General features: G+C 34.3%; 1 protein-coding gene across 1 annotated transcript; it reads right to left on the reverse strand.

The window, feature by feature from the left end:
• Positions 1 to 1,590: 1,590 nt before the first annotated feature.
• On the reverse strand, positions 1,591 to 23,255 carry LOC144438414 (scaffold protein ILK-like). Its single transcript, XM_078127435.1, has 11 exons — positions 22,800 to 23,255; positions 20,092 to 20,257; positions 19,290 to 19,385; positions 15,011 to 15,107; positions 12,833 to 12,913; positions 8,213 to 8,298; positions 7,485 to 7,713; positions 6,639 to 6,760; positions 5,604 to 5,703; positions 4,998 to 5,128; positions 1,591 to 4,507 (listed from the first exon to the last, which is right to left on the reverse strand). The coding sequence occupies exons 1-11, from the start codon at positions 22,886 to 22,888 to the stop codon at positions 4,355 to 4,357; spliced, it is 1,350 nt and encodes a 449-aa protein (XP_077983561.1). The 5' UTR covers positions 22,889 to 23,255; the 3' UTR covers positions 1,591 to 4,354.
• Positions 23,256 to 24,291: the final 1,036 nt, after the last annotated feature.

The raw sequence follows: 24,291 nt of genomic DNA on the forward strand, positions 1-24,291 counted from the left end.
ATACATAGCAAAATGGATGCAATCCTCTACTGGAAAATAATATGAAAATGCCCTTTTTTACATTACTACTGAAATCTTACATGGTATAATTCTGTCAAACCAAACAAAAGTAACATCGGCTGTAGTATGAAACAGTGTGCCCTCTAAGCCAATTTGACGTGCCACTGACGCACATAATTTGTAGCGACGCATCAAAATTTGATGTTCCCCTATCTCTTACTACGTATGTGGTATGTGACTCACAAGAAATGCTAGTTTTATCATTTTGACTCAAAACAACAAAAATTTGGTTATCATTAGAGAGCACACTGGTGTGAAACCAAGCAATAGACATTGATAAACATGTACTAGCACATTGGGTACATGCCTAAGATGTCAACTTTAAAGGCCCAGGTTTCAATCCCAGGTGCTCACATTATAGTGCTATTCTATCAGTGAAGCCATAAGGATCATTCCTTTGTTCAGGACCAACTTGTTCAAAAGCTGTGTTAGAAAACTTCTTCTCTAACGTTAATCTTCACCTGACATGAGCCTTTAATAGTGATGAATCATCATGTTGAATGGGCATCTATGTTTATTGTGAGGTTTTTAACATAGCATTGATCAAACAAAGAGAAGTATCAAAGACTGCATCCAACAGATGGTCTAAATTTCCTGTATACCAGTATACCATAATATTGGTCAATGGTATATCACTGAAACACATGATATCCTGTTGTAATTACATACGTTCTATTTTGTTGAATGGTTTGTGATGAGCAAGACTGGTGAAACACAAAATGGATACTTCTCGGGTCAAAACTACATTCACACTCTTATTGCACCTCTGATATTTGCTTTGCAATGATTGGTCAAGACAACAATGTGACTACATTTTCACAGTGATTGATTAGTTTTCAGACAAACTAAACAGCTCAAATTAGCCGAATGTATTAAATTCCAGTACCACAAATGAAATATGTCAGCCTGTCACAGCTTCAATTTTGAGTATGATGGTTTTGGCAAGGAGTACACATTCTGTTTCCCCAAACTTGTAATTTTGTGTGTGCACACAAATACCCCCCCCCCCCCCCCCCCCCCCGGTGGAAAGAGGATTACTAGTCCACTCTGTTTTCATGTTTTCCCACCTTTGTCAATCCTGCTTTGTCATGGAATTCCATTCATCCATGTACATGTACATGCATGTACAACAGAAGAATGCTAAAAGATTGCAGTTAATCACTGACTTTTCCAATGTATGCTATGGTCCTAATTTATGCAGGATTTTGTGTAAATCTAGCTCAAGCTTGGTTCAGAAAATATTCACACACACACACACACACACACACACACACACACACGACATCCATTCATGCATGCATACATACATACATACATACATACATACATACATACGTACATACATACATACATACATACACACACACATACATACATACATCCATCCATCCATCCATCCATCCATCCATCCGTATGTACATACGACATACGACATACATACATACATACATACATACATACATACATACATACATACATACATACATACATACATACATACACACACACATACACACACACATACACACACACACACACACACACATACACACAGTATACATACATACTTTCTAAGTACAGATAAAAATGCTGTATTGCTGGTAAAATGTGTCAAATGAATATTGAGTTGCTCATAAAAAAAGTTAATAATAAAGTTTCACTATGACCAAAGCACAAACATATCTTAGAAACTAAAGTCTAATATGAATACAATACTAATATACCAGTATACCCCTTTGGTAGCAGCTATCATTCATTTGACATTTGCTAAAGTTTTAGGAAAGCTAATTCTAAATGTTAGTGACTTACTTATATATAGTTATTTCTAAACAGATCTCTCCCAGTCAGAGTTATTGCTCATGGCAGCCATAAAATTGATACTACAGGGTAATATTGGTTTTCATAGAATTGCCAGCATACAACCTCACCAAGATACCTTGTGTCACTGCGCCCTCAACGGTCTGCTCCTGAAAGTGGTAGGCTGACATGTGAGGGCGCCCCATACCTTAGAGACTACATGCTAGCCAGACGTTCTCTACTCTTTTCCTATCTCAGATGATGTGTAAGTTATGCAACAAGCTATTTCTTCCATTATATAATAATTTTGAAAAAAGCTGGCTATTAAAGAGCCTTCACATTTGTGAACAGTAAAAAAAGTGGAGTTTTTTTGCTTTGTGAAATCTTAAGGGAAAATTCTGCTGAAGTAAATATTCCTTGATAACCAACAACTTTTACCAATCAATCAATCAATCAATGGACATGTTTAATTGCTAGATATTAATCAATATATCTGCCACACTTTATCTACTTTGTGCCTTTGATCTGAAATTATTTGTCAGTTTGTCAATTTATGATCAGATTGTTAAAAGGACGCCATCTGTGGCAATGAATGGAAATTAATTGTAATAGTCAATGGATTGCATCAAGGTGTTGAATTTCAAGCCCCAATTTTTCTCTTAAAAGTTGAAATACAGCAATTAAAATGAAAGATTCAACATAGTGGGTATTTGTTGTCACTCACTGTGTAAGCACCTGAGTGATAAAGAGCGCCCTCAACGCCAAATCTCTCAGTCTTTTAAAGGCAATCTGTGCATATATCTTGGGTTTTTTTTCTTTTCAATTTTAGGGAAAGGTTTAATAAATTTATAAAGCTTATATAGTTTTAAATAAAGCTATGCTAATTAGCTTCTCATCTTACTGTCATTATCTGAAGTGAGCTGCCATAACTTGATGGAAGCAGTCTTTGTTTTACCACTACACTGCACTACATTACACTATAATGCACTACACTACATTACAAAATGCACTACACTACACTTCACTGCCCTGCACTACACCACAATACATTGTACTACACTGCACTGCACTACAATACACTACATTGCACCATACTACACTACATCACACCACACTGCACTACACTACACTACACCATATTGCACTACACTAATTTTAACATGTTATAAATTACACAAACGTTATCAAAATATTGTCAAAATTTCCACAATATGCGTAACTATACAAATTTACAAGTAGCCTTATGAGGTAACTACTTAGAACTGTACTCACTAAAACAGGCTAACCCTAACTTAAATATTAGACATAATCACCTAGATACTTTTAGTTAAAGCTGCACTAGCTGCAACTGAATGTATTTTTTTGAAATTTTTTTGTCAGGTACAATAACTTACTCGTAATATCGTACACCCTGAACAATATTGAAATACTATAGGTGAATGTATTTTTGTAGCTGTATACATGATAAATCAAATCAAATCGATTTTTGGGTCCGTACCCAAAAAATTAGCGCCCTCAACGGTGATCACGATTTAAATCTGTTATTGCAAAACTAATGGATAAGACAGACCACTGATTAACATGTGATTATTGGTATTTTAACACTTTTCAGTGAATAGATTGCTGTAGTTTGATCGAAAAACGATACTACAGTTATACAAACTAGTGCAGCAGTTTGAACATGGCGACAGATTCAAAACCAAGCTTTTGCTCAAGATTTCAGTTTATCCCTACACCATCTATGAACAGATACAATGTCTTTTTTTATAATTAATTGACCAATTTTTAGTCAATATATCGTTGGTTTACTTGATGGAAAAAAATATTCCAGTTGCAGCAAGTGTACCTTTAACATTTTGTCATTTTCGTCAGCATCTGTGAAATATCTAGGCTTATTAATAATTAATTTGAATTGAATAATTGCGATAGAAAATTCATATTTAATAGTTTTAGAAATAGCATAATATGTTATTTTTTTGCTCATGATGTGTAACATGTTGCTATGGAAGTCCTTCATTTCTTAATTTTTTGTTATTTATAAATGAAACTAAAAAGCACCGACTTTGTGATTACTTATCCATACAAGATAAAGTACTACTATGGAAATCACGCTATCGGCAAACTAAGATAGACACGAACTACAACTATTGTTTGCGGTGTGTTGTAGATTACACAAGTGGGTGACAGCGATGCCTTGGTTATGTGGATATAATCAATAATAATAATGATAATAATAATGATAACAACAACCTTTATTTGTCCGGAAATTTGTTGATTGGTCGCCACAAGAGCAGTGCCCTAGTGGTAAAGAAGATAGCTTATAAGCATTAACCTACAACAGTTCTATTTTGTGTCTATCTTAGTTTGCCTTGATGACTTGATTTTCATAATTATATGTCCAATTTAATATCTTAAGCATGAATCCCAGTCTCCATGGTAACAGTTTTGCTATCACTTTTATCACCATAGAAATTCAAAAGACACAACTCTTCAGTCTTTAAGTTTTTATCTTCATCTTTTCTAAGATAGGGAGTATCATATCAAATCTGGGCCTCTTAGCTGGGTCTTCATTCATACAGATTCTGACAAGTTTAGCCATGTGTGGTGAGATACCTGGTGATATGACAACTCTGAGTCCTTCACATACAACCTATTGAGAAAAGGAAAACTGACATCAAACACTGCCCTCTACGACAGAAATGTACTAGTTCAGATCACCTGACATCAAACACTGCCCTCTACGACAGAAATATACTAGTTCAGATAACCTGACATTAAACACTGCCCTCTACGATATAAATGTACTAGTTCAGATAACCTGTCATTAAACACTGCCCTCTGTGACAAAGATGCATAAGTTCAGATCACCTGACTGATCAAACAGTGAAACACTGCCCTGTGTGATAGAGAAATGAGGGTAGTACGCAAGCAAAAGGCCGGCAAGATACCTAGCGCTATAGAATGGCATCACAGAACGGCGTGATTGACTTCTGTTTCATCCAATAGAAGGTCACTAATTTGTCACATGAGCAAGCTGGGACATTGTGACACAAAACTCGTCATACTTGAAACACGCAACTATGTTAAATTTCTTGACCATAAAACCTTTTCGTTGAAATATTCCGACTTTTAACGCTTACCTTCATGCCAATTTCCATGTTAGACATCCCGGCAAATGGAACTTCCCTAGTTGATAATTCCCACAACAATATAGCAAAGCTCCACATGTCAGCTGCCCTCACGTTCATTTCATCTGGCCAACGTTGCATGGCTGTGAAGTATCAATAAACATGGAAATATTTAATAACCAATAGTCATTCGTTTTTCTCCTCCCTTTTGACTATTTGTATGTGGTATGTCTGTCAGTCATTTTGTGGACACCTTTCATAATTATTTAGCATTATAACTAATTATATTGATTTCATATTTTTGATGTGTGAAATCGATGCCTCTAAGAAGGCACTATTTTTTAAAGATAAAGTTCAAAGTACAATCATTATACAGCATAACGAATAGTAATAGGCAAATTTAAGTTCAATCATAGACCCGCTGGTTAAAGAGTTAATAGTTTTGTATTTTGAGTACTAATGAGAATGGTGACTATTTCTCAGCTTGTCCTTCTCTCCAGAAACACAATAAAACAGCATATTTTCCTATCATTTGAAAATGAACATTTACTTTTACCGTTCAACACAACAGTAATCATAATGGGCAGCTATAACTTTCACTATAATGTAATATCTTACCTTCAGGTGCACACCAGGCTGTATTGTATATCTTACCACGGTTTTGGAAGGAAAACTTAACATCAGCCATATTGATTCTAGCAGACAAGTCTTCATCAATCTGTAAATGGTGAAATAGATTTGTTAACAAATTGTTGGTATCGTACCAATCATCCTATATAGGCTAGCTGCTAGACTCGGTCAATTCTCCTGTGACCACAGGTCATATAGCACCAATGCCACTATTGCAGGCTTGCAAGATAGGTGTAACTATCATCCTCGACTTTTGTGCGGTACCTTTCAAAACGCACATCTTGGTCTTACATACTATATACCATTGGCAATAAAGTGCTCCTAATTATCTACAAGGCTCTGTGTATTTTTAGGTAGTTAGTTTATTCGTTCATTTCTTTCTCTGCTTTACAGGAATACCCACAGGCTTGTGCTGTTGAGTGGTTGAAAAAAATATATATGTTTTTCAAAAAAGTTAAACTTTTGTCTTGACCTCTTTGTATATGCCAAGACAAAGAGATTAAGGTATTTGTGATGTCACCCCATCAGAGGTTTTCCCATAAACCCTTGCAGGAAATCACCAAAATGGCCAAACATGTGTCAAGTGCAGAAGGGCTTCTTTAGACAATTTCATAGTTGAGTGAGATAGAGGTGCTATTTCATCACTCAAAATTATCAAACTTGATAGCAGTAATCATTGCAAGTGTACTAAAGGTAGAAGGAAGTCTGACTGGACTTTTCCTTTAAGTTGATAGCAGTAATCAATACTAGTGTACTAAAGGCAGAAATAAGTCTGACTGGACTTTTCCTATAGGTTGATAGCAGTAATCAATACAAGTGTACTAAAGGCAGAAATAAGTCTGACTGGACTTTTCCTTTACACTTATAGCAGTAATCATTGCAAGTGTACTAAAGGCAGAAGTAAGTTTGACTGGACTTTTCCTTTAAGTTGATAGCAGTAATCATTGCAAGTGTGCTGAAGGCAGAAATAAGTCTGACTGGACTTTCCTTTAATGAGGAGTGCATGAGTTAATATACACATACCATAATCACTTTACTGCTGAGATAAAGCCTTGGTATCATTGGATCTAAACCATGTAAGAACTGCATACCTCTCGCTATGTCAATTGCAAAGTTGAGAGCTTGGGCTTGGTCAACAACAATACCTAGGAATTAGATAACATAGTGAGTGGGTTCAGTAACATATACTGTAACTTTAGGATCCTTTACATAATATGCAAAATGCTTTGTACCAATATCAAATCAGATAACAGAGTGTGGGTTCAGTACACACTGTATACTGCAACTTTAGGATACTTTACATAATATGCAAAACGTTTTGTACCAAAATCTAATCAGTTCTTGTCATTATCACAAGGAACATGACGTGTCAATTTTCTTTAGAATCAGACCAGAAGTTTTTGAGATATCATGTCTACAAACAGACAGACAGACAGACAGACATGGCAGCAGGCAGACAGACAGAGACAGACAGACAGACAGACAGACAGTCCGACAGACAGACTGACAGAAACAGACTGACAGACAGACAGACAGACAGACAGACAGACAGACAGACAGACAGACAGACAGACAGACAAAACTACAACAAAACCTTCCCTTACAGGAGGTAAAATGTATTTTGTACTCATTGTGAAACATCGTCTTTTGACATTTTCTAGTCCGTAAAATACAAATCACAGCTAGTAGTAGTAACACACACACTTCACTAAAAAAGGTAACTTTTTGTGACTAGCACTAGCAGGCAATTACTGACAGTTACTACGATTTACCAACACGATAAAGGAAACCTAATACATGCAAATTTATCACCACAATTACTGTTACCATGGAAACTATCTACCAATGACTGTACATGTAGTTTCTTACCTGTTCCTTCATGTAGGACGTTATACAAGGAACCAAATGGCATATACTCATTGAGTACAAGCATGTTTGGTGGTTGGTTTACACATCCCAACACAGGCAGAATGTTAGGATGGGAAAATATCCTAAGTCTTGGGAATTCTTCAGCAAATTCTCTTGGAATTCTGGATGTCATTCTTTGTTTCAATAACTTAGCCATCACTTCCGTACCTTGCCACATACCTTTCCACAACTACAGATTACAATCACGGATACATGTATAATAATAATAATAATAATAATAATAATAATAATAATAATAATAATAATAATAATAATAATAATAATAATGTTATGATATTAATGTTTAGTTTTTATAAAGCTTTTTCCTACACATCGTCGTAAACCACAGCCTCTTTTACGGCACCGTCCAAATGCGCCGCCAATAGGCTCGTTATTTTTGCAGTGTCGCAAAAGAAATAACAGCTCTGGTTAGCGAGAATGTTTCCTACACTACTCAGAGTGCTTTACTATTATTACCCCTTTACCCCTGGCACAGGCCTTTAACAGCACAAATACCCTTTATACTTCCTCAACTCAAGCAACTGTCTCCTGAGGCTGAAAGTCAAGGGATATAATTGTTACCTAATAGTAATAGCCCTCAGGGTAATAGACACCTACTAGTGCCCTAATAGCCAGGCAAGAAGTGTATATCATAAATAAATATCTAGTCATATTTTTGTACATCTCACCTCTCCAGAGTGATTGGCATTGATTTTATTTCCCAGTTTGATTTCTTTGTAGTCAATACCAGAATGCCTGGACAGAGTTCCATCTCCTGAAAATCATAAGAGAAATAACTTTGTCAATACTCTATTTATACATTTATGATATGCAAGGGACCAAAGTTAGTGTTCCTACATCACCAGATACAGTATTTAAATGCTGGTGTGAATTACAATTGTACATCTACCATCATGGTTTTATGTCAGTTCAATGAATGTATTGCTATGGTTGGCACATTGTACACAATTGTGGAATGATATTACTTAATTTTATGGTATTGGTTACCATCTTGAATATTTCAGTAAGTTTACTTGGACGCCTGGCAAGGAAAGTGTGGCATTTGTATTGTTGACAGTGACAAATTTTATGTCATCATTCATTGGACTTCAAAAACATATTTGGTGTTTGCTACTCAAGAATAATTTTTGAAGCAACTATGATTTCTGTTTATATGTTGCTAGACAATTTGCCTACATCCACAGGGGCAAAGACAACACTATCCTTGCTGGTCTTGTTTCATATAATATGTATATGAGGGCACTGTTTATTACGATCATATTACAAAACTACAGGATATTATCCAGTCAATCTACATCACAACATGACATTGTGTCTATGCAGCCATTCTGAGTCATCAGTTTGATACTTTAGTCCTGCTTGCAGACAGAGTAAGTTGGGACTTAATTCTGACATTGTTCCTCTCCTTCTCTGTCCTACAGAGGGCCAGCCATGAAACCTGGACTTGCCAGAAATGTCAGTAACTAAAGAATTAGCATTCCTAGTGGTCAAATATTAGCAATCGATTGACTACTTACTCAATTGACAAATCTTTGACTACAGTCATATCTGAATGAATTATGAAGTTTCATAATTTCAAACATCCCTCCTTGGGTTATCCAATATGGCCATATACGCTTGCGTACGTTAAGGTGGATGGTTTGAAATTTTGAATTAAAATCATTTTATTTAAAATTACAAAGTTTTGATATCAAGATTCTTGGTCGTCCGGGCAGGACTTTTGTGATTAAAGAGATGTGAAAAAGTAGAGAGTCGATCAATTGCTAATATTTGACTGCTGGGCCTAGAATTTGTTTGTTTTGTTATTGGCATGCAAGTATTTTGCTTGCATGCTTGGAATAAGTTTAGGCTTGTTATTAAATAGGTTTTTTGCAGGACGGTGTAGAATAGGACAATGTCGGAATCAAAGCAGCAATGAATAGCACATATATAGAATGATGCATACATGTACCAGTACTAGCAGCAGTCAAACATGCCTCCATCCCACCCCACGCCCACCCCACCCCCTCAAACACACACATATACACACACACCACAACCATACCTAGATACTCAGATTTGCACAACCAGCTTCAGAAATGGCTGTACAGACTAACATATAGATACATTACAAGAACACACAAATGTCTATACATAAAACCAATACACAGAACCAATCCCCAAAACACTTCAGGCTAGCAGCCATTAGTGTTACTTACACTACATGTTCATATTATTTACCATCAATATTCATTTCAGCTGGGATAGACATGAAACATATGGCCCATATCATTAATGGTCAATGACTTAAAGTGTCATGACCCCATAGGTCACTCATAATTCTCTTCAAATGATAACAATTATGCATGATGATGAGGATGATAACTTCCCAATCACAATTTCCATGAAAATAATTTGGAATACTGCCTCATTACAATGTCAATACATCTCCATATATGGATTTTATCTATTAACATGGAAGGTTTGTAGCATGCTAGACTGTGTAGGATTTTGACTATTGTCTCCCATCGTGACTAGCATTTCCCTGACGTTTTTTCAATGATGAAGCTACTAGGGAAAGAAAAATGGTACAAATTCTTGTGTATTTTTAGCTGAGAGATGATGTCAACATCACCACCAATTGATTAGAACTAACTTGGAAATGAAACCGTACAATTATTAAATGACACTTATTATTAACAAACCTGTCTTAGTAGACAGGAATAGCCAATCACAAAGGGATAGATTTCATGATGGACATAGATGTATTTGTGGTGGGTTGATCATAGACTCTCTCACACCCTAAGGAGCGTCACTAGCAGCTGTTTTATATGTACTGATATCTACAGGGGCGTTGCAATAACATGTCAAAGAATGGTTAGTCCTATGTAGTTGATGAGGATGGACAGTACAAGGATAACAGAACTGAGTGCAAGTATGTCATATATATTGGTACATACAAAACAGCTGATAGTGTCAATGCTTCTGGGGCTGTGAGAGAGTCTAGGTTGAATGTCGCTGCGGGAGATCATAATCTAATTTTAGGTTTGAATACAGGACTGTTAAGGGAAATGCTATTAGCAATAGGAGAAAATAATCAAAATCCTCACACAACTAGACTCTAGGGTAAAAGCTTTGCAGTATTCAAATTTTAGATAGATCCCAGCTCCTTCAACTCACTCACTATGATACTTTGTCACAGCATAGTATTTGCCATGATCTATATTTGCATACTACTGACTGTATTGAGGAGAGCACTAAATCATATTTTTATATTTGCTTACATATTATATTACTTCCTTTTAGTCTGTTTGATATTAACACATATTGGAATGTAATTATGATATTAATAAGATCATGCATAGACTGCCCTTGACATACAGTCCCAGCAGACATCAGTCATATGGCTGTATTAAATTACATATATTGATACACATGTCCCTGGTGATGTGTTGACATTTAATACTCATGTCAAGATTGTTTTCACAAAATTCTTGCATTTCTGTAACTTTTTATCATATCTTCACTTTATTTTAGACTACAGTAGTAACAGGAATTCCCAGTAATGTTTTACGGCCAAAATTGTTGTCAAAACTGATCAAATTTACATAACAAAGTCCCCTTCACTTTCCTGTCAAAATCGTTTCAACAAAATTCTTGCATTTTTGAAACTTTTTGTCACATCTTAACTATATTTTAAACTGCACGTGTAGAAGTTAATCCTAATTTTGTTTTACTGTCAAAATTTTGGTTAAAATTGATCAAACTTACAAAAAATTCCCACACTTTTCTGTCAAAATCATTTCAACAAAATTCTTCCATTTTTGTAACTTTTTGTCACATCTTAACTTTATTTTAGAATGTCCTTTATAAGTTATTTCTAAATATGTTTAACAACCAAATTCTTCTCAAAATTGATCAAATTTACAAAAAAATTCCATCATATTGAGTCTTTGTTGACTACATCCAAGGTGAAAACAACACACACTATACTGTGAAATCTTATCCTTGCACATATGCTGTATCAGTTTCAAAGCAAGGTTTATACAGCTCTATTTTAGACACATGGCATTTTAATATGAGTACTAGTAATGAATTAATAACAATTCCTGCATACTGACTACTAAATGTGCAGTGATAAATCATAAAAAGTAATTACAATGTAATTTTAATGATTATCGAATCAGAGTAGAAAGGGGTCAGATTACTGTACTGGGTTCTGAGACAGGACATAGTTATGACATGATGTAACCAGTATTATGTTCCCCTTGAAATCTATGCAGTTTATAACTAACATACTGCAGTGGCTGTAACAGTTGTTTTTTTTATCTCAATATTTATTTTAAGAAAAAGGGTTAAAAGAATCAATATATTATGAAGAAAATTAATATATTTATTTCCGATTCTCTTAATTTCATTTTCATTCATTTGTAGCCATGACAGTTTTTGTGCTTTCAATATTATTTTTTATTCCACTTTTCTATATAGTCTGTTTTTTAGAGGCCCGCAATGAAAATCAATAAAAATTTTAACTTTTGGGCATTATCCTCAGCAAAGATACACTTGTATTTATTATATAATTTTCATTTGCCAAATAAAATCAATCAATCAATTCATACAAACATTTGCAGTAATTTAGATACAGGGACTGAAATTTGAAAAATAAAAATACAAGATAAAAATGTAACCTGGAATCCATGCTCACCTGCTTCATTAATAATTTCAATAATGAATTCAATAAATATTCAATAATTTACAATAATTGCATAGATTTCAGGTAAACAGTAGTAGCTCTGAGAAGTAATGAAATATGAAAATGAATTTGAATATGGAATATTGATTTTTCGCTTTGAAGAAAAACAGTCATATCAAAGTTCAAGTCGGTAAAACAAACCAGTGGTTTTATAAGGTTAGGGAACCCTAGTCTAGTGGTTACTGGTGGCTTCCAATCTCTCCTAATAGGAAATCTAATAACATTCAGGGAGAAATTAAGGTAAAGCAGTATACTTGTCCATACATTATAACATATTTTTTTAGGGAACCCTGGTAAAGTTGCTGGGAATGCAGCAGTGTGCCCTCTAAGCCAATTTAAGGCGTCACTGATGCACACAATTTCTAGTGATGCACCAAAATATGATGTTCCCCTAACTCACAAGAAATGCCAGTTTATATCTCTTTGACCCAGAACAACAAAATTTGGCTATCAATAGAGGGCACACTGGAACTCAGGTAGGTCCTTCTGACTTATACCAGTGTTACAACTCTTTATAGCAAAATCACTGACAACCCATATTAAATTGATGACTTACTACTTCTTGTTTTGGTTCCTCTCCAGTTATTTTCTCGGTATGGAATTCTATTCATATCTTGACCCAAGGCTGTGGCTCTCTCTGTAAATACAGTAACATATATCATCAATCAGACTTTTCTTGCATTTAGTAAGACATGCTTTGCTTGAACTACAAAATATAGTAAGCCATGATTAATTATGACATACTTACGTGACTTGCAAAATATAGCTGAATCAGTAATAACATACCATACAGGTAAAAATAACTTTGCTACATTATAAATAAATATATATATTTCATCATTTTGGCAAGCAAATTACAAGAGACATAGGGGGTCAAAAAGAACTGAAGATGAGTAGTGACAAACCCTTAAGTCACAAGTATTTTCTGACTTAAAATGAAGAAAAGGGTTGATTAATATCATTATACCTGCACACGCTTTGGCCAAATAAAAAAAGTAGCTTGTTTCTGATAACCAACCGACCATAGTTTAAGCCGTTATCAAAACATTTTTACATGCAAAATGGTGTTATGACAATTTACTTCATTTCCCCTGTAGATTTTCTTGCCAAAGTATCTGTGGTTACTTTTTAAAATCACATTCCAGAGAGAAACTATGTCATTTAAGCCTACAACAGCAGTCTGCATATTGTGTTTGCCTACTTCTGAATCACAGAATTGTCTTCATTTACTTCTTTTACACCTCATCAACTGTTACAGAAGTATTTTGACCAATGAGTATCTTTTCTTTGGGTTGAAGTAATTTATTTTTTGAAATGTAAAATGAAATAATGAAATGAAATAAAATCCTAACCTACCTACCCTATTTTCTCAAGTCATGTTATCAGAAACAAACAATCTTTTTATGTTTGCCTTATATAAAACACTGACAGGAAAGTAAAGGAGGTCTGAACGTTTGACTCAAGCACTAGTGTAGATGCGTTGTCATAAGGTAGAACACCCTGGGTATAAATGTCATCTTTTCTGTTTGAACACGTACAACTTGGCTTGATATTATAACCTCCCAATACTGGTGCATATGTTTATTTGCAAGCATTACTATAGTATAACAGTTTTTGTTTTTCTATATCTGTTAGCAAAGGTCATTGCCTTGACTATAGAAACCATACTTCTGTAGAACATGGTCCAACAATGTCCTAAAAGTGGTACATTTCTGACCGCCAAAAATGAATCTCCATACTTTTTTCTTCAGTTTCTCTGAATGAATTAAATTTGTCCTAACAAACATGGTAGTTCACCTACTAGTAAACATGCAACATTTTAGCAGTTTTGTGAATACACCTGTTTTTATAGTGAAAAAAGTATACACATAGTATATAAACATTACTTCATCTCAACCAAGATGTCGCCATAAATTGTTACATAAAATACCGTAAAGTCACATAAGTGTACAATTCTGCTGATCTCTGACACTTAAACACAAGACATAAATTAACATTTGCCTCATAAACTTTCTAAAAGGTGACTGGTTTCACTAGCCATAAACTCAAGTTTGCCTCATAAACAGTATAACACAAGTGACTGGCTTCTCATCAAACTGATTTGCAATCATTTTTTTTTTCTGTTTTCTATGCATTATTTCTGAAGTCAAATGTCATATGAATGATCTGTTCTTTGGTTTTCTTCAACTTTAGAAATGACAAGGCAACAAGTGTTGTCCATAATGATGTCTCACAAAGCATAAAAATAGAAGTGATTCATCTATTTGGCAACAATTCATGTTTACTTAAGTCTATGATATAGCAATAGCTTTCACCCACTTTTGTTCATAATTGAATATATTTTAGAAAAATAAAAATTTCCCTATGTTCTCAATGCGAATTATAGTCAAATCTAGAATTTTTTTTTTTACATATTTCAGTTGTGTTAAATTCTCTACTGACCACAAACAAACAAACAAACAAACAAAACAAACAACATTTACAGATTTTTTTTTATATCAATAATACCAGAGTATTAATCTTAATTCATTGGATAGTTTTTAAGTTCTAATAAACTTGTCTCTCGAGAAGTCCTGTGAGGTGAGGGTCAGCCTTCATCATGGATTCAGTGCTAATGCAGGGAAAACCTGTGTTGTACAACAGCGAAACTGTACAACAGTCTCAGCCACTCAGCCACTGAACTTTAAATAACAATGAATTTATAGCTAGTTGTAGAAATATAAGTTGTGAATACCTTGCAGAATCTTAGCCAGTTCTGGTTTAGCTTTGTCCATGGGTGTTTCTCCATATCTATTCTCAATGGAAATCAAGGCACCATTGTTCACTAGTTCCTGAAGAATAAATAAAAGAACAGGAAGCAATTGAAAACTGACATGTTATAACCTTTATAAGTTATACAAAACAGAATAAGCTTTTGACAAAGCTTAATTTACTACTTCTTGCTTCTGTGCAAATGCATGTTTTCTCTAATTTGTCAAACTTTGGAGTTATCAAGTCAGTATTCAAAACATGATGGAGACCCTGGAGAAAAGAACATACAGCGGACATATTTGATTTATTCATATTCTTCAGATATCAATTTGTGTTTATTCAGTTGGACAACCATCTACAAAAACATGGACATATGATGCAGAGTGGAAGACTCCCTAACTTATTTGAATTTTGTTTGAAACGTGGGTACAGAAAACGATTATGTTCATGTACAAAACTGAACTATACATTACTCCCACTTCTATACATCTCTTTATTAGCTGTGTGCAGATATACATGTATGTGTGTGTGTGTGTGTGTGTGTGTGTGTGTGTGTGTATGTATATGTATATGTGTGTGTGTATGTATGTATGTGTGTGTGTGTATGTATGTATGTATATATATGTATGTTATTATGTATTTGATTTATTGATTTGATTTGATTTATTGATTATATTGATGTATGTATGTGCATATATGTATGTAATATACTAGAATATATATATATATATCATATCATATCATATCATATCATATCATATCATATCATATCATATCATATCATATCATATATATGAAATAGACCTAATTAAGAGATGTAAAAAGTTTTATTGAGTCCTATCAACTAATCAAAGTTATAGTAATGCATAATCAACATGGATAGTATCGTTCATTTCCATTTCCAATCCTTGGTTCTCCAAGCTCAGTGTTCAGCAGTATTGGTATACTATAGTATATAGGTACTAGTATGACCTCTGTTGTAGTGTATGGTTTCAGGGTCAACCTACTTAACCAGTCTTTCTACTATAAATTGCAACTTTTGTGTATTCTGGTTTCCTGCACTTTGCCATCACTTGTATAAGCTAATTCGAAATCAACAACACATTGTGACCATTTCAATATCTCAGCTTTAAAGAAGCACAACTTCAGAATACCAAATGTGCTTCCCATAAATCTGGTGCCATACTTAAATATATATATTTTTGAAATTTACCCTCACCAGACACATTCAATTGTGTCATAATGTAAAATGTGGTAGGTTGGTAATCTACTTGAGTTTTCCATGCTTTGTAGCAGGTTTCCCACTTAATAAACTATGCAATACATATGCCCATTTTAGTAGATTGTCCCCATCTGTTAAATAATGCTTCTAAAGCCTTGAGAAAGCAATGCTCAAATTCCGCATTCCGATCATGGAAAACCTGATTTTGTATTCTGTTACTTCCCATTGACTGGCCATTTTGTAATTCTACAGGGTTTCACTCCCCAAAGTAAAAATCACGCTGTGTGCTTCTTCAGACCTTCTATTCATACGAAAAAACTTTGAGAAATGTCATGTATTGTATGACCAATGACCTGTTACCACTGTCTGGTATGTGTAATATCACAGTCTCTGACCAACCCACTCTGTTGAGGACCTGCTGCTTTGACATAGACTATTTGTATGTATAAAGTTAATCTTTTACAAAATGTGTGATCTCAAAATCCTGAAATGTAATCTTCCATACGAGACCTGAAGCCACATACTGGCAAGTCAAGTTTCATTCACACCACACCAAAAGGTCAAAAGGACATATCATAAACCTACAGTGTTGCCTTGAAAAGTTTTATGTGTTACTAGGTTTTTGAATGTTTAACTGGAAATAAAATCTGAAGCTGTAATGAGATCATTTTTTGAAACTCTTTTGTTTCATGTAGATACAACAACTTACTAATACTATCATACACCCTGAACACTACTGAATCACCTGATTTGTGCAACTGTACACATGATATGGTACAATAAATCTAGTCAAATTGATTTCTGGGTCTGCCCCAAAAAATCAGCACCTCCAATATGATCAATTTCAACCTGCCACTGAATTCCTTATAAACATTAACTCCTAATTAACATGCTCAATGTCTAATTATTGGTATTTTAACAATTTTGAGAGAACATATTGTTGATTGAAAAAAAATAATACTCTAGTTCAACTTGCAGCTAGTGTCGGTTTATGACACTAGCACCAATTAATTAAAAGACAACAAATACGTCATGTCTAATGATCGACATAAAACTTTCAAAAAGAGTCAATTTCTCAATCTTTTCATTCAGATTTAATAATAGCCACCAAACTCATGCTTAAGTGAATTGCAAATCATGGAGTCACAATGTTTTCACCAAGAGTGGTAGAAAGATAAAGCTATGGAGGTCCCCCATCATTTCACCAAGGCTGTCAAAACAAAACTGTAGTAAATAACATGTGAGTCCCTTTCCTTGTTTTTGTTATTAGAGTCCCTGACCTTAAGCATAAATACTGAACTACACAAGATTTCATCCTCTATTTTGCATCAGATCTAAAACTTTTATTAAGAAAAAATACAGTTTGATCACAGTATTTCACAAATAATCTTCTTTTAACTTTCAGTTTGCAATCTTACACATGATATAATACAGCTAACTTTGCTGAGTTCATACCATTATGACCCCTAATTGTATCCGTTTGACAATTAGATATCAAGTTTCTCCACAGCTAAGTTGACCCTGGATATAGCTATATATGTATGTACTGGTACTACCTTGTTATGTCAACCACATGGGACATCAAACTAGTATATATATGCAAGGGTTTTGTAAAAGATACAGTACAAAGCAGAAAATATATACAGCCCACCATCAAAAAGTAAACATGTCTTGCTAAGTTAAAGGCCAATGATTCAATCCCAGGTTCTCATATTAGTGTTATCTTGTCAGTGGAGCCATAAGGCTTAGCTGCAATCGTTCTTCGTTCATGACCAACTGTTTTCTATAGCTATGCCAGACAACTAGTTTTCTCACCTAAATTTTAATCATACTCTTTAATTTTCCTTACAATAACTTGAGTAAGGACTACTTCAGTAAATGAAGGTGGGGAGGGCCAGCATTTATAAATCTGTTCTTGAGGGAGGGCCATGTTTTAGAAAATTGGGGAATTAGGTGAGGGTTACATTTTACTTTGAATCATTGTATATCTAACTTTTGCATTATTTTGTGATTTACAGAGGGTCATATTTTATGTCATAGATTTTAATTACCTTGATACCCCCTTGATACTACTTAAGGCTCCCTAAAGAAATAGGATCCAATGTGTGTTCTAGATGGAGATATACTAGGAGAGAGATGAAAATAGGGTTTCGAGATCAATAAATTTCTTTGTATAGATCATGCCTCTTGAAGCAAATAGACTTGCAGTTTACCGTAGCAAGTATGTGCTAATATCTCATAAAGAGAAGACTTCAAACTAACCTCTGGGCATACACAGTAGGGCTCATGACATTCATCTTTTGAGTAAACAAAAAATTTAATCATTTCTCCTAAAATCCATTCATCTTCTAAATATGATAATCTTTTTCTATGACATCTATATAGCACATGCATATCCATGTAAATCATAATGGCTGTAAATATTTGCATTAAACTCCATATAGAAATTGTTCATTATATGGCAAACATTATCAAAATCATTTTACCCTATGTTGTTGTGTGTTATGAATGCAGAATGTGTTTCAGGACCAATTTCCCTGGAAATCAAAGTGCTTGAAATCTATCCAAACTTCGACATATGGAAGATTGTTCCTTGTTTTGAAATGATAACACAAATTTTGAGGTTCACCATCTCGTTGTTAAGGAAATCAACAATGTGTCACTTTCCCAATAGAGTTAACACAGTATTTAGTAGTTTCCATACTGGATTCTAACATGGCTCTAATAATTTAGCTCTAATTTTGATATCATTTTGATCTCTATTTAAAAAATTTGCACTATGACCACTAATTTTATTCTATATTATAATTAACTGAGAATAGCTTTGAGATTTCCTGAAGTTGACCGAAAATAACAGCAAAAGTTAAAAGACTTTTATTTCAAAAACATTAAGACTTCACACAAGAATATTCTGAATGACTTGAAGTCTATATCTGTCCAAGACACGTGTACATTCTTCCTCAGAGTGCATTCTAAGAAAGGAAGATATACATTCTTCTTAATAGTGTCCTATTTGAAGACATCAATATATATAACTTACCTCTGCAACATGGAAATGCCTCCAGAAGCATGCATAATGCAATGGTGTATTGCCGTGTTCATTCTGTGCATTGATCATGGCTTTATGGCGAAGCAGCTGAAAACAGAAACATTGATGTTGTATCAAAACAGTGTGTTCATTAATTACATTTATCAAATTGTGCAGTGATGTTTCAATGATATATGAATCAAGGCTGCGATAATACCCCAGCAATACCTTGAGCATTTATTTAGTTTAAGTTTCATTTTTTTGGCCATGGTGCGTCATGGCCTCGCAACAAATTTGGAGCTTGATATAATCTTTGAACAGATTGCCTATCAAGATTTTTTATAATCGATCAGTAAATAAATAAATCAATCAATCAATCAAGCAAGCAATCAGTCAAAATATTTTTCAAAGTGCTGGTATACAATACTACATGAAGTTACATATTCATATGCAGTTTCATATTGAATGTTCTACTGAATTAAATTGGTTTTAGATTCTTTCTGATGGTGTTGTAATTTTTTTAATTTTTAATTTTTAATTTTTATACATAAAATCCATTATTATTATTATTATTTCAGTTTTAGAAATCACACCACAGTGGTATAGCAATGGAAAAATCATATGAGCTCTTACAAGCTCACCTCAACAACATGGACAAATCAGATGTGTTCTTACATGTTCATCCAAACACAATGGACGAATCAAAAGGGTTCTTAGATGTTCATTCCAACACAATGGACAAATCAAAAGGGTTCTTACATGTTCATCTCAACATGATGCACAAATCCAAAAAATTCTCTCCTGTTTGCCTTACCTTGAGCACAATGTCTCTATATCCATTACTAGCTGCCAGATGTAAAGCATTGTCATCACCCATATTGGTAATATTAATCTTAGCACCTCTCTGTACCAACATATCCACAATGTGAGACCTTCCTTCCATAGATGCCCAATGTAACAAACTAAACCCATGGTCATCACTGTAAAATGGAAGAGATACAAAGTAAGAAAGGATCGAAGAAAAGCCAAGTCATGTATGTTAAATGGTTGGCATGTCTCTCTTGTCAATCCCTTCAATACCACTGTACAGTCATTTCTTTCAGACTGCAGTGACTGGATAGATTGTTCCTGGGTAATTTTTAAAGGCCATGAACTCAATTAAGGTTCTCACATAAGTTACATTATCAGTGGAGCCAATGGATTACAATGGACCATCTCCTGTTTGGAACAAACTTTTTTAATAGCTCTGCCAAATTGTTTTTTTACACTAAAATTTTAATTCTAATCTGAACTGGGCCTTTAACGTTGTGAACTGACCCTCTCAACAACACTTGCCAATCCAGCTGTTTAGTGGATACCTACTGGAGCTCTTCGAGGAACAGGCACATTATAAATTCACTTTATTATTATTATACAGTTATTCTGATGTAGACCTTGTAGTATTTTGATGGAGAACTTCAGTACCACCATAGAGGTAGGAAGGACACTACCTCCATGATACTAGAAAGGGAGTAGTACTGTACATATTCATAGTCAGGTAAAGCTTATATAGATAACTATGTCTTACACCATAATTCAGTGGAGGTCCTGGAGGATCATATATATATGAGTATATATATGTGTATAATATACATCTATATACATATAATTGACTGGGTGTAGCATGTAATTTTGTTCATATTTTCAAAACCTGTATATATATACATATATATACATGTATATATATGTGTATATATATATACATTATATATACAAATGTATGTGACTGGGGAACTGAGGTACAGTTTACCGACATACCACCATAAAAATACTGCATCATTAACAAATTATTGCTTTGACAAAATCTGTTAATGCTACAGGATCATTATACTAGCACAAAAGAGCCCTTGCTATATTTTAGAAACAATATACTATTTACATACACTGACAGCAATTGATATGCAAATCAATAAGTCAAGTGACAATTTCCCTGTGAGAGTACTTACACTTGGATTTATACTCATGCATTTATGATTTGCAATGGTATTATTTTTCATGGCCTTTTTTTTGACAGCTTGGGTATTTTATTAGACTAGATACAAAACCTAATCATCCATAAAGCTAGAATGCCCATTGATTTATAACTACACACACACATGTAAATTTGCCAGATACTGTGTCCTAAATTTCAAGTACAGATGAAAGGAATGCACTTGATAATATTGATTTCAAACACTGCTTAGAAGTGAGCTGTAACCAGGGTCTATCACCTCATGATAAATCACATTTCTGTAAATATAGGAGCAATATCAAATTCCACATTTTAAATTGGGGAAAAGCTGTATATTTATCCTTATACCATGCATAAGCCAAGTTGAACAAAAAATTTGGAATATATACTCTGGTTGTTCTACATGTATGTTATGACAACACGTGTCTATGTCATTGGTTTTGCTGTGGTCGAAATATGAGTCAAAACGTTCAAAATTGCCATTGTTTTCCCTGATTTTCTTTGATATTACTGGTGCTGGACTGGTATAATTATGTTATTCTCCACTATTTTTCTTCATAAAGCCAAAGAATACTCTTTGACGTAAGGGTTGTCACTACTCATCAAGTGACTTGTAGTGACAAAGCCCCCTTAGGTCACTTGTATTTTCCTTCACTCAACAAAGAAAAATATTGGGGAATAACATCTACTTACCATACATAAACATTTGTGATTCAAAAATACTGCACATAAATTTGCAAGTTTTCCAACATACATAATTCTCTTTAGAATGTAGGGTAAATCATATTAATTTAGGAATTAGTGGGACAGGGACAAGACAAATTTGAACATAAAAAAGATACTTGTTATGACAAAGAAAAAATGTTTCACTGACTGCAAAAGGAAATGTTTTTGATAATATCGACAATTACTGAACTGTCTTGTATTTCCACAAATATTCCTTCAAAGAAAAGTGGATACAATTCAAAATTGTACAAGACATAAAATGTTTTCTTCATATTCTTTCATCACTTGTCAATTATGATTTACATGGTAATAAATCCGTTCAACAGTTATCATTACAAATTTAGCCTACTGAGTGGGGCAGTGCAATCATCCAACCACAGCCAATGATTGTAATAAAATCTCAAATTTGCAGTTTGTACACACACTCACACATTCTGCATTGATTTATTTACATCTAGATATTGCAGCTTGGCAATTTTTGTTGTCGACCACCAACCCAGGTTCATTGGCATTTATGATGAAAGGAAACGCATCAAATATAATATGAGTGTACTTTATTTTGATAACATCCTTAGAAGGGTGTCTGACTAAATGCCCCACCCCCTCACTTTCAATAATCCTAGGTTGGGCTCTTCCGTCTGATTGAAGTGAGAGTTCCATCATATTCTTTGGGTTAAAGAGTGATCTAAGTACATCAACCATCCGTGCTCAATTAAATCACATAAACAAACGACTTGCTAAAACATAAAGTTGTCAAAAACTGTCAACAATGAAACATCAAAATGAAAACTAGGCCGATTTCTTACCCCTGGTTAAGGTCATTCTCAACGTTGTCCAGCCATCCACGGACATGCAATGTGTTGCCTTCACGAACTTGTGAAAATATATCATCCATAATGAATTCTGGTTACGGTAAATCCACTTTTAAATGTAATATTGAAGACGGTATGTACAAAATCACGATGAATGAGCACACAATTTCACAAACGAGCGTCTAGTGCCATCCACAGCGGCGATTGATGGATGGATAGACGGTAGGAAACTGTACACTCAGCTGACCCGGTGACCTCAACTTCTGCTTGACAAGTTCTTAAAAGTTCATTTCCAGAGCAAATAGATACAGTCCTCTTGGTAAAACACTGTGATATTAGCAGAAATAAACTATCGATGTTGCGATGTATCAAATATGACGTCGAATTGGTGTCAGAAATTGTAACTAAAGCGATAAATATGAGAGTTATGCCAAATATGACACTCCTCTCCCTGCTTTGTTTAAATGTATGTTATTTTCAGTATGTTGTTTCGTCAACTTTGATTATGGTTGAAATTGTTCCTGGAAAAAATATTAAATCATAGCAGGTACAAATACTAAAACCTATTTTTATAAAAATGATAACTATTTTTTAACTACCAGTATACACATAATTCAACATTTACTTTGTGCGAAACAGTGGTTATTAATTATCTGCTACTGTCAGTACTGTATTGCATCTTGAGGGCATAAAACTTTGAAACCCCAGCTTGTAAGCATGTGAAAGTACTAGCTAGTACTTTGCTTGCTCGGGCTGTCGGACATTTATTTTTGAAGGTGTCATCGTACAGTTATATCATTACTGATATTTTCTGATTGCACGGAAATATTTATCAAGGGTTGTCAGACGGTGAGTGAACATAGTACGTAAATGTTTGATCTTTGCAGCTGTTGCAAGCTTTTGAGTACGTACAGTGTACACGCGGTTTTGAAAACAACCGTTTCACACCGAACTCCGAGGACTGTTTGCTCCTACAACCCGTGCTCCAGTTTATGTATTGGTGTCCATGCAATACTGAAATAATTTCAGGCAATTTGCTTTTGCGAAGGCATCGAAGATTATCCTCAAATATGCGCCCTATCTTTTGCAATCTACCGGATGTAGATTTATCAATTCTGGCTGATATCGGAAGAACTGTGATGTAATTTGTTATTGATGCTCTTGAAAAAATTCAGGTCGATACTTGCAAGAATTGTAGAGAGAATAGATCTATCATTCACTTTTTTCCCATCTTTTAAATTTTTTTCATGAAATTGTGTGACAGTCATTAAATGTTGATAGAATTTGTACTGTTTTGAAATAACTGCTATTAATATTATATGTACTCAGTGTAGTTATACTGTTATAGATTTCAAAACATGAAATCTAATCTATGAATAACATGTTGTGTAAACTCACTGAGGGGTTTGTTTATTTCTCATTTATAGACACACAATCAGAACACCCATCATGGACTCTTCGTTGAATACTTGTATACCATTTAAGG

Source organism: Glandiceps talaboti, chromosome 8 (assembly GCF_964340395.1).
Source record: "Glandiceps talaboti chromosome 8, keGlaTala1.1, whole genome shotgun sequence".
NCBI lineage: Eukaryota > Metazoa > Hemichordata > Enteropneusta > Spengelidae > Glandiceps > Glandiceps talaboti.